Source organism: Populus nigra, chromosome 2 (genome assembly GCF_951802175.1).
Source record: "Populus nigra chromosome 2, ddPopNigr1.1, whole genome shotgun sequence".
NCBI classification, from domain to species: Eukaryota; Viridiplantae; Streptophyta; class Magnoliopsida; order Malpighiales; family Salicaceae; genus Populus; species Populus nigra.
Window position 1 is genome coordinate 27,680,606 of NC_084853.1, and position 12,467 is coordinate 27,693,072.

General features: G+C 33.7%; 1 protein-coding gene across 1 annotated transcript; it reads left to right on the forward strand.

The window, feature by feature from the left end:
* The first annotated feature begins 3,758 nt into the window (after positions 1–3,758).
* Positions 3,759–8,719, forward strand: LOC133682702 (succinate--CoA ligase [ADP-forming] subunit beta, mitochondrial). The gene is made up of 12 exons (XM_062106185.1): positions 3,759–4,022; positions 4,401–4,511; positions 4,767–4,878; positions 5,097–5,161; positions 6,238–6,315; positions 6,470–6,544; positions 6,670–6,822; positions 6,952–7,086; positions 7,316–7,480; positions 7,680–7,802; positions 8,052–8,123; positions 8,239–8,719. Exons 1-12 carry the CDS (start codon positions 3,924–3,926, stop codon positions 8,314–8,316), a joined length of 1,266 nt encoding a protein of 421 aa, XP_061962169.1. The 5' UTR covers positions 3,759–3,923; the 3' UTR covers positions 8,317–8,719.
* The last annotated feature ends 3,748 nt before the right edge of the window (positions 8,720–12,467 follow it).

The following is a 12,467-nucleotide window of genomic DNA, read 5'->3' on the forward strand; positions in this document are numbered from 1 at the left end:
TTCTTATACTACTCGAGTCTTCCATGATCCATGATCTTATGCTACAACTTACTTCTTTCCAGATCCTTATAATCTTGATGAAAATATTTCAAATAACTCACACAAATTATTAGATGAAGCTTTAGTCTTTTTGGTGTCTTTAACTTGTAAGAAACATCCCTTATTTTCTCCTTAATCTTAAATAGTCCATCATACTTGGCACTAGCTCTTAGTGTCGATTCTTCCAAACTATTTTTTTTCTAAATATGTGAAGTTAAATTTAGCAACACCTTGTCGCCTTCGTCAAACTCTAATGGTCTTCGTTTTAGGTTTGTATATTTCTACATCCATTTTCACCATGGCAATCAATGTCTCTTCATGTTGACCTAATTCCCCATCATATGTTATTGATACCAAGAAGACTTCCTCTCCCTTTCTCAAGGTCTTGTCAATTACAGTGGTCAAAATCATGTTACTGCCACTCTTTTTATTTTTGGCCACCAAAGCTTTATAGCAAGAAACAAAACTAGGACATAGTTTATTGGCAATTAAAATACCATTAAAGTATGGAATTATGGTGATTTTGGTTTTCTTCAAGAAATCTAGGCCAAGAATGGCATTAAAATCATCTAATATTGCTACCAATAAATTATGCTTCCCTTTCCATTATTTTAGGACTAACAATACACTATAAGTTATCCCCATTATCCTTTAACCTTAGCATTCACTACTTTTATTATGGTGTAAATGTTACTCAACCACAACCTAAGCTGATTCACTAATTTATAAGCAACAAAAGTGTTTCTAGCTCCTAAATCCAACATGATCGTCACATATTAGTCATTAACTCTAATTTTCACAGAAATTACAATCTTTATTGCACTCAATTTCCTCTGTCTCAATACATCAATCTGTATCAGATCATTTTTTACATGGCTAAATTTATCCACCAAATCCTTCATTTAAGCAACTCAACAATTTAACACACATATTAGGTAAACGTGCATACCTGTTTCTTTACTTTCATTTTCATTAACCAAAATAACATTAAATCTCTCCCTTTTGAAAAATATTTTCAATATCCAAAATAAAATAACTAAAGTCTTTTATATATTCCTGAAATGACTCCTTCTGTTTCAACCATTTCAAGTTTTATTGTGCAATCTAGGATGTGTTATTTGATATAAATGTTGGTTTCATATGTTCTCAAGTATCAATCATGAGTCATCCCATCCATCATTAAATTCATCTTTAATTATAGTTCTCCTCCATAGTTTTGCATCACCTATCAAGTACATAACGATGACGTCCACTTTTGTACCCATAGCAATCTTGGCCAAACTAAAACACTGCTCCATAACCTAAATTTTTTTTCCTAGTTCTTTAAGACTTTGAACCCTCTAAATGATTTTGATGTTGACAATTTGAGTTTGGACGTGCATTCACATATTGGGATGCATGCCACTTTCATTTTTTGTAAACACAAAAAAAGAAGTAAAACCAAAATGACTCCACCATTGCTACCGATATCTAAATCGGCAACGACACAGTTTTTGGCTGCTGATTTCTGATTCAAAAGCGGCTTAGTTGGCTGTCGATTTCTGAATTGGCAGCGGCATAATTTGGTTGCCGATTTATAAGTCAGTAGAATCGGCAGCGGCATAGTTCTCGCTGCCGAGTTCTAAATCGGCAGCAGCAAAGGTTTTGGATGCCGATCTCTGAATCGGCAGCGCCACAGTTGGCTGTCAATTTTTGAATCGATAGCGACAAAGTTTGGCTGCTGATTTATGAATCGGCACTGATGCATTTCTTGCTGTTAATTTCTGAATCGGCAGCGACACTATAAAATCTAACAAAAAAAATTGGTGTTGGACCAACCTATTCTAGGGGAGAAAGGGAATGGAAACCAACTCAAGGATAACCTAAAAGGGGGATTAGGACAACCTTGGTCCAACATCAAACATCCCCCTTTTGCATTCAAGAGGGGTATAAATGCAGCAAGGAGAGAGAGAGGGACACTCTTCCCCAAACGAGCTGCATGCTCTTGTCCCCTTCCCTCTTCCTAAAATGAGCTGCATGCTTTTGTTCTTTCCTCTTTTCCAAAAAGAGCTCAACACCTCTGATGCATGTGCCCAACAACATGCCCTTTCTTCTCTTCCCCTCTCCAAAGAAAAACTTGACCAAACCCCAGTTGCATGTGCCCTCTTTAGGTGTGAGAGAGAAGGGAGAGGGAGAGTGAAGGTTGCACAACCAAAATCATGGAAAAAGAAGGAGCCTAAGGCTGGCTGGAAACAGCCAACAGAGGAAGAAGGGCAAAAAACTGAGACTTGAGGGAAGAACCATACCACCAAGACCTGCTCAAAGATTGTCTAAATACATAAGGTAAGACCAATATCCTTCTCTTGGTTGGCTGTTACCCCGTATTTCAGACAAAAGGGAAAGGGAAGAAAACTCGAAAATGGAAGGGGTGGTGTTCTTGCACCTTAACTCAAGGAATCTTGACTAAATGGACAGACCTACGTAGAACAAAAGATGAGTAAACACATGCACAAACCCTTACTCAAGATACATGAACGATTTTGAATGCATGAACCTAGAGGAGGGTCGACCAAGGTGAGGGCTGGATAGAATATGAATTGAAGTGACAAAATGCATGGATGATGATCTCGTGAGACTTCTAGGAACATTTTTTAATCAATAATAGAATCATACTCATGTTGATGATGTAAATTCTGCATATTTGATTAATGAAATTATATGGAAAGGTGGTGGAATGATGTTAAGTGCAAATTGTGTTATTAATGAACCTTGAAAGCATGCTGCAGCTGAAACAGGAACCACACTATATAATGCTTTGGTTTTGTTTGTTTGATGAACTAACATGTGTAATTGTGAATTGTGATTGTGATTATACTTGTGAGAAGCTAAGTGTAATAGGTAGCAATGTCCAGACATAAGGATTGAGGGAACAATGAGAGAATTCGCTGTGATGAACACCTTAAGGGAATTAAGTCCGTGACAAAAAATAAACACTTGTGAACTATGAAATTGCGAGTGGTGGTGTTGATGTATTACCATAATGTAAGTGAAAACATGGAATGAATGAATTCAGAAAAACCTTGCTAAATGAACTTGTGTTGTCCACAGCAAACTAGTGTTCGCTGCCGCAAACTATGTTGTTTGCAGCGAATTAACATTCACTGTCGAAGTTATGTTGTCTGCGGCGAACTAGTGTTCGCTGCCGAATTGTGTATTCTGCAGCGAATCAGGTGTTCGCTGCTGAACTTGTGTTGTCCGTAGCGAATCACGTGTTCACTGCTGAATTTGTGTTGTCTGCAGCGAATTAGGTGTTGGCTACCGAATTGTGTATTCCGTAACGAATCATGTGTTTGTTGCCAAATTTGTGTTGTCCACAACGAATCAGGTGTTCGCTGTCGAATTATGTATTCCGTAACGATTCAAGTGTTCGCTACCAAATTTGTGTTGTCAGCAGTGAATTAGGTGTTCACTGCCGAATTGTGTTGTCCACAGCGAATCACGTGTTTTTATCATAATTTATCAATGATTAAAAAGATTTATTTCGTTAGGATCAATATGAAGAAATTTTATTCACTTAAATTCATTAGAACGAAATTTTATTCTAGGAAAAAGCTATCTTATGATAATATTATACCAACTGGTCCTAACCTTAAAAGAGAGTGCATACTCCTAACGTAGAAAAATAATAGAGAACGATAATCATCATAACATCAAGGACACAGACTTATAAATTCATAAAAATAAAAGGGCCAAAGGGAAATAAAGGCAAAGTGAAAAATCTAGGGTGCGTCCAGTCCCACTTTTGCTCTGACCCGATCACTATTTTTAGTTCCGGCAAGCCATCCCCCCCTTCTCTCTCCCTAACACTTGCATAATCTCGGTCTAGGGTTTTTGAAGAAAGCATAATGAGAGGATTATTAAACAAGCTCGTTTCTTGCTCTCTTTCCGTCGCTGGCAAATGGCAACACCAACAGCTACGCCGCCTCAACATCCACGAATATCAGGTCACCTCTCCCTCTCCTCCTCCCCTTTATGCATCACCGCGTGAACTAATCTGTAAATTTAGATCCTTGTATCTGTGATTTTGTGCACGATAATTCTTTTTTGTTTTTTTAGTATAATTCGCAAGAAATTGAAAGCAAAATTCAAGCTTTTTTTGTTTGTTTGTTAATTAGAAAGATTATGTAGTTCTACTTTCCTTTTATTTTCCTTATTTTTTTCTTTCGGTGAAACTGTTGAATGTGAGGTTGAATTTATTTATTTATTTATTTTTAATATGCGTTTGTTTGAGATATTGAGCAGTTTGGAATACTAGATTTGTTTGATCTGATGCGGTGATTGATGTCAGCTATTACCGCTGTGCTATTGTTTTATTTTGATAGGGAGCTGAATTGATGGGCAAATATGGGGTCAATGTCCCGAAAGGTGTAGCTGTATCTTCTCTTGATGAGGTTAAAAAGGCTATCCAAGATGTATTTCCTGGCGAAAGCGAGGTAATTACAATCAGCATTGTTCCAAATATTTGCAAATGACTCAATTTTTATTTCCCAAGAAATGTTGGGGAATAGAAGAAAAAATTAGTTGTGAGTGTTTTCGTGTTAAACTATGGAATGAGACAATAAATGCAATAAATTTAGGTTGTTCTTTCTGTATTTAAGTTTTCTAATAATGTACTATTCAAAAATTAGTTTTGTTGTATCTTGTTGCTACTGCGAAACTAATTGATGCTATCTTCGACTCTGATGCAGTTGGTGGTTAAGAGTCAAGTCCTGGCTGGTGGACGTGGATTAGGAAAATTTAAGAATGGTTTTCAGGGTGGAGTTCACATTGTTAAAGCTGACAAGATTGAAGAAACAGCTGGTAATGAAGATTGGCTTCTCTCTTTCCTTAACAACTTGATGGAGAGTTTTTCTTTTTTTCTTTTCTTTTGTTTTTTGGGTGGGGGGGTATTTAAAATTTTTCTGTCTTTTGTTGTTTGTCTTTTTGTTGAATGAAAGGCATAGCTCCTGGTTTGCTTTGATGGATTAACCAATTAATTTATTTTATATAATTGAGAAAGTGTAGTTCTTTTAATGCAGGAAAGATGCTTGGTCAGATACTTGTTACTAAACAAACTGGTTCCCAAGGCAAAATTGTCAGCAAGGTTTGGCATCAATGGGCCCTTATAGAACTAATTTGTTGCATATAGCCTTTGATCAATTAGTGCATGGTTAGCTGTTTTCATGGCATAACAGTTGCCTGTTAGTAGCTCCTACTTTGTATGGTTGGATGATTTTAAGACTTGATTTGGGTATGTTATGATTTTACAATGAAGTGCGTTAAAGAATCATAAATGCTTGTGAATGAAGAGATACTTTAGTTTTTTACCGGAAAACTAGGGGGATGTGGAATAAAAAGATTTCAATGGTCTCATTTGATGATTATGTTGCGTGAGATATTTGGATGCCTGTCTTGTAATATTTAAGATACCGTGATAAGATGAGCTCTACTTAATAGAAGAATAATGCTCATGGTATTACTTTTACAATTGCATTTCAGCTCCATTTCTCAAGCTTCTCACATTTTGTGTTTGTTATTTGTCTTCTAATTATATGCGATGTTCATTTTATTCCTGCCCATATGCATCCTTCAGAAGTTTGGCCTTATGGATACCTCATGTTTTAGGCTTATTAAACCAGTGTTCATATTTCAATCTTTTTTTCATGTTAAAATGATCTGTTTGCTGTCATGCACAACTATCATATGAGATTCGACTCATATAGGATCTCCCTCATCTATTTTTAGGCATAGATGGACTGATTGTGAACTATTAGCTACATTTTTTTGACTCATTGTGTATTGTAAACAGTGAAAATTATGAATCTGGCTATAAGGTTTTACTTGGTTAGTCTTCCGATTCTTGTTGGCTTGGAGCCGGTTTGTTGGTTAACTCATTGATGCTTGCTTAACATGGAAAACTTGTTGGTTGATGAGAAGAATGGGCATTGATTGCTGTTGATAAAATGTCCATATCTTGTTTCTTATGTTATTTAATTTTCAGATAATTGATGGCTGCAATACTAATATTAATATTCACTTTGCAAATCAAAAAAAGAAAAATGGCTAGAATGGATTTGATTTCTTGTACAGTTAACTTCATCCAGCAATATTTCCTTGAAAAGAAAAGTGATTGTCTTGGGGATTGGTTTGAGGTTCAGTTAATTTCCTTTTCTTTTGCAGGTTTACCTGTGTGAAAAGTTATCTCTTGTCAATGAGATGTACTTTGCTATCATGCTGGATCGTACTTCAGCTGGTCCAGTATGTTTCACTCACTGATACGATTATTTGTGCTTTGTCTTTGGTTTATTAATTCTTTTTTCTATTCACTGACAGTAAGTTTGTCCTTTCTTATAAGCACTTGCAAAAACTTGTTCTTAATTAAAGAACCTTGCACACATATCTTGTTTTCCAGCTTATCATTGCATGTAAAAAGGGGGGAACCAGCATTGAAGACCTTGCCGAGAAATTTCCTGACTTGATTATTAAGGTTTGTCATCCTTTTTCTTCTTCTTCTTCTTCTAATGTTTTAACTAGGACTATCTGTGCAGTTTCTTCATTACTTATTGCTTAATTGTGTATAACTGATCCATTGTTGTTTCTGCATTCTGACAGGTCCCTATTGATGTATTTAAAGGAATTACTGATGAAGATGCTGCAAAAGTTGTAGATGGCTTGGCTCCAAAGGTTGCTGATAGAAATAACTCGATTGAGCAAGTGAAGAAATTATATAAACTCTTCTGCGAGTGCGACTGCACATTGTTGGAAGTGAGCATGAATTCCTGCTATTGACGTGTTTATTTCTTTTTTGTTTTTTCAATGACTCCAAAATGCTAGTTTTGCATTTCCTTTTTCTATATGCGTATCTCATTGGGAACCCCTTTCCTCTCTGCTCAGATCAATCCCATTGCAGAGACTTCTGATAAGCAGTTGGTAGCTGCTGATGCTAAATTGAATTTTGATGATAATGCTGCATTTCGTCAGAAGGAGATATTTGCTCTCAGAGATCCAACACAGGAGGATCCTAGAGAGGTGTGCTATGTTTATTTTTTTCCCTTACATGGGCAACTTCACTGGTTATGTGGAGAATGATGAAAGGGTTTGGGGCATATGTTACATCTTAAGTATGTTGTAGTGGGGTTGACTTGTTTTGAAACATGGCGCACAAATGCTTCTGTGTTAGCTTTTGTAACTAAGTAAGGATGATGAAATGCTCCATTAATTGCTGTATCTTTTGGTTCCTTTTTTTATCTTTCTATAGGTGGCTGCTGCCATGGCAGATCTAAATTATATTGGTTTGGATGGAGAAATTGGTTGCATGGTGAATGGTGCAGGATTAGCAATGGCTACAATGGATATAGTTAAACTGCATGGGGGAACCCCTGCAAATTTTTTAGATGTGGGTGGGAATGCTTCTGAAGGACAGGTAATATGTTTTATTTTGAAGTATTTTGCTTTTACTTCTTTAATTATCCATTGGCATCTCTCCTCGCCAATTTGTCTGAGGGAGTCCCTACTGTTGTCATCATATGTCCATGTTTTTATCCTTTTTATTTTTGCTGATGGAAATTTATCTGCAAGTTCAAATCATCATGCTTCTCTAAGAAAGCAATTTTATGAGTCAGGTGGTCGAGGCATTTAAGATATTGACTTCTGATGACAAAGTAAAGGCAATTTTGGTGAATATATTTGGAGGAATAATGAAATGTGATGTGATAGCAAGCGGAATTGTCAATGCTGCCAAACAGGTGAGTTCCTCATCAAATTATGTTCAGGTTTTAATCAAAACAATTACTACCGAGTTCATTCTAGCTTCTTTGTGCCACATCAACACATTTACTGCCGTGTGGAGTTTTATGACAGATAAATTTTAAGCGTGGTCATTTCACAAAAATAAAAGACAAAAAAAAAACTAGAAGTTCCTACTTTTGAATAATATTGTTAAATATTTCATTTGATTTGGCAAGGCATTAACTTTCTCGGTCCTTTCTGAAAAGGTTGCTCTAAAAGTTCCAGTGGTTGTACGCCTTGAGGGCACTAATGTTGACCAAGGAAAGAGAATTCTGAAGGTAAATGTGAATTTTGATTATGGTATTCAATCATGTACACGCTCAATTGTCTTCAGTCATGGATGTTCAATTTGAACTGCGATGGTAATTTTATCTTGATCATTAATATACACAGGAGAGTGGAATGGCACTAATCACAGCAGAAGATTTGGATGATGCTGCAAAGAAAGCAGTAAAAGCATCAGCTAGCTGAGGAATCAAGATACGAAGACCAATTTGTGTTCCTCCCTGTTCTTACAACTTCGGTGAATCAATTATATCGAAAGTTGAAAATAATATAGTCACTACAAAGGTTTATTGCCCCTCAAGATTTTTGTTTTTGTTAACCCACCCATGTCATTGAGCTAGAAAATTGTGGTCTTATCTTTGATTGTGTTAGGCCATGAAATGGAGGGCTTCGAGCCTCTTTTCTTTTTTCTTTTTTTCCTTCCTAGAAACTGTTTTCTGAATGTCGTGCATTGAAAGATATCAGTGGATGAAGCAGGCTGAAGCTGTGGTAACATTTTCATCGTTTTGCTCTCATTTTCCAGGGGAGTATTCCTTTCTATTTGCAGATTCTACGTATTAATAATTAATAATGTATACTAGCTTAAACATATATATAGCAATATATAGTATTTCCTTTGTGAAATAATAAAACCCAGTGCCTGCTCGTTTTGGGGATTCATGCCATCCCAAATAAACAAAACTACAGGCAGAAATACAGGGCCTGTTGTGTTTCTCTACTACGCATTGTCTTGCAGTGAGAATTGCAAATTTTCAAGGTGCAATATGCTGCTGTGGCTTGGATGGTAATCATGGGATTGACCCCGGTTGCAGGGAATGCTCTTCCATCACTCACATATAAGTTTTCTTCCTCGCATCTTTTTCCATTTTGATCAGCTGCACACCTCCCTCTTTGGCACCCATGTTACAAATATAGACGCCGCCGCCTAATGTGGCTTCTCCTGAACCTCGTTCTTGAATAGGTCACCATCTTTAAGTTGTATTGAATTTTTATTGATTCTGTGAATTCATTGAATTATCAGGAATCAATTCTAATTAATTTTTTATCCCTAGCCTTCTCTATAAGGAGGGGTGGATGGATTTAATTTATTTAATTTTTAAAAAGTCAGAGAAGTAGACGAGAAAAAACCAGAAATTTCTTACTCTTTCTTTGCCTCATTTGCTTCCTTTAGGTTTCGTTGTTATTTATAGACAACAAAATATGAGCAATTTTTCTAGTTTGTAGGCCTTGATTGGATGGGTATCCTAATGAGGTATTGTTGTTAAAATCCTGAGAAGCAAGTTGCCTTGAGACGATTTGCACTTGATGACGAGCAATTTAGCTTTAAGAATAGAGGGTATAATCATCAACAATAAATTTCTTTTCTGTATTGGTTTTGATATGAAATTCTATAATTTTATATAAGTATTTTTTTATCTATGTACTTATCTTTGAGTTGATATTTTTTTCATATGTTTTTGTTATCCTTCAAATGTATTTAATTATTTTACTAAACTATTTCCCAAACAATCTCAAGGATAAATCAACTTATTTATTTAGTTTAATATACTTTATGATTATTTATTTTATACATTTCATACTATAATTTTGTTATTTAATTTAATTTATAAATTTTATACAATAATTTTTTTTCATTTTATAATTTTGATTTCTATGCTCTAAGCCAAATTTTAATCAAAATATATATTTGGCTATCATTTTGTTTAGTAAAAATAATTATGACTTTTACTCAAAGAGATTGATGCTTCTGCAACTACTTTCATGACAAGTATTATTTTGGTAGGGAGGATTCCTTTATCGTCTACTACGGGGCTTGGTGAGAAATTTGAAAAGTTAAATGATTTTAATTTTAAAAAGTGACAACAAAAAATATTCTATCTAATCACCTTGAACTTAATGAATTTCTTGACTGAAGATGTGTCTAAACTATCTAATGTAGAATTTGATCATATAATTGCGACAATTATGGATGCATAAATCATAATGATTTCATATGCAAGAGTTATATCTTGAATGGTTTGGACAAGTCATTGTATAATATGTATGGTTTCATCAAAAGTTTAAAGGTAATATTGGAAGCTTTGGATCTAAAACATAAAGTTGAAGATGCTAATATAAAAAGTTTACATTTGACAACTTTCTAGATTTCTAGATTTTTTATTCAAGGATTGCTAAGTTAAAGAGTTTCAACTCATTTTTCATGACATTCATGCTAGAGGGATGATTTTGAGTGAATTTTTTCAAATAGATACTATTCTTAAAAAATTGCCACCATCTTAGAAAAACTTCAAGAACTATCTTAAACATAATCATAAGGAGTGTCATTACCTAAAATTTAACATTTATTTTCAAAATATTTTCCAAGAATATAAAAAAGCTAAGAATTCAAAAAGCAAAGGTGTTTTTTGATGCATTTCAGCCATTCTCACGCCCATTTCATAAAATTTTGAATATTCAAAACACAAAAAAAATTTTAAAATTTTAAATTAAATTAAAAAGAAGATTGGTGGGTGAAACACAAATCAAGAAAAAAAGGGACCAAAGTGAAATTTGTCTACTTGCTCTAAAAGTAACTAGGAGAAAATGACATAATTTTGACTATAAAAAGAATAGAAATTTTAAGAGAGAGGAGGGAGTGCAAACAACCCTAGCCACCATTGAAGAGAAGCAAAAAAATAATTGAGAGAAAAGAAAGATAGAGTGAAGCGAGGAAAAATGTATTGAAAAAAATAGAGAAAAAAAGAAATAGAAATAGAAAATAAATATAAAACCTTTTCCCACATAAAAAAATACTAGCCTACATTTCTTTAACACCCTAACCATGTTCAACAAAAGCTCTAACTGCTGCCCCTGTCCTATCCATTTCCTCCATCAAAATCCAGCGTCATCATGCCCATAAACATTTATCTATTGAATTCTAGCCCAAACCACCTTTACCACCAACTATCACAATAACACATCTTCATTGGTGACCCAAACCATCTCTTTTAAATCATCATACCTGCATATCTCCTTTAGATTTTATTATTTTTCACATGTTTTAAAACTACATCATATCTTTTAACGAAGTGAGAATTTTTCAATGACCAATTGCTGTTTGAAATAAAAAAATGAAATGAAAAAATATTTTTATGAAAGTAACAATTGACATTTTATTTTTGTCTAAAATGAATAAATATAATGGTAAGTTCAAAAAATTAATAAAACTCTAAGATATATCAAGAAAATGCTTGGGGCAATCTTTTTTGTTAAATCTCAAAGTAACAATTAACATTTTATTTTTGTTTAAAATGAATAAATATAATGGTAAGTTCAAAAAATTAATAAAACTCTAAGATATATCAAGAAAATGCTTGGGGCAATCTTTTTTGTTGAATCTCAAAGGGAAAAGCCTTGATAATATCTCTTTTTAAACCCTTAAATTACCCTTTCCACTTCCAATGAACCTGAAAAGGGGAAATTTTGTTTTTTATAAGTGGTTTGGTAACATAAATAATGATAAAAAAAAATACATATTTGGGTCATGATCCCACCGTATTTTCTCTAAGGCTATCTCATGGTTTTCCTAGTAAAATATGGCTTTGAATAAAGCTATGATTTATCAACATAAAAATTTGATTTTGAGATGAAGAAAAATCATCTTTAATAATGCCTTCACATATAAATAAAAATTATTCTTTAGCCTTATTTGAGCTTAAAATATTTTTCTTGAATAATAATTAAGACTAAGATTACTCCTCACACTAAGAGCAAATGAAAATCTCCAAGTGGAAAAAATGTTAGAAGTGACAAAAATGTTACAAAAAAGAGTAAGGAAAAGAAAAGGATAAAAAAAAAGAAACAAAAAGCTCTCTAAAATGCCTATAATTGAAGATAAATGTCCATTGAAAAAGCATGAAAAAAACTTGAAGAATTAATATTACAGTGAGATCAATCACCAAGTCAACAAAATTAAGACAACAAGCTTAAATGATCTCTCTATATAATAAGTGATCCTATGTGTTTACATCTTTAAACATCATTTGAACCTTATGCATATCCTTTTTCTTTCCAGCCATGAACCATAACCTACATTATATTATTTTAAAATCCCTTTATAATAATAATAATAAAAAAAACATTTCATTCATGTTTCTAAGTTTTAGTCTCTAAAAGAATAAAAATATTTTTTAAAAAAAAAATTGAACTATTTGTATGTTGGTTATCATTATTTATGACATAGAATCATTAACATAATGCAAAACAAGATTACTCTTTTTGAAAACCAAAATTTTTATTTTGAATATAATCTTTTCTTTTAAAAAGAGGTCTTTTATTGTTGGAAAGTCCATTCAATT

What these genes read in the sequence shown, in the direction of transcription:
- LOC133682702 (XM_062106185.1), top strand. Translation starts at nt 3,924, where the DNA reads ATGAGAGGATTATTAAACAAGCTCGTTTCTTGCTCTCTTTCCGTCGCT. An exon ending in AAGGCAAAATTGTCAGCAAG is followed by an intron (nt 5,162 to 6,237) that starts GTTTGGCATCAA and finishes TTTCTTTTGCAG; the next exon opens with GTTTACCTGTGTGAAAAGTT. An exon ending in TTCCTGACTTGATTATTAAG is followed by an intron (nt 6,545 to 6,669) that starts GTTTGTCATCCT and finishes GCATTCTGACAG; the next exon opens with GTCCCTATTGATGTATTTAA.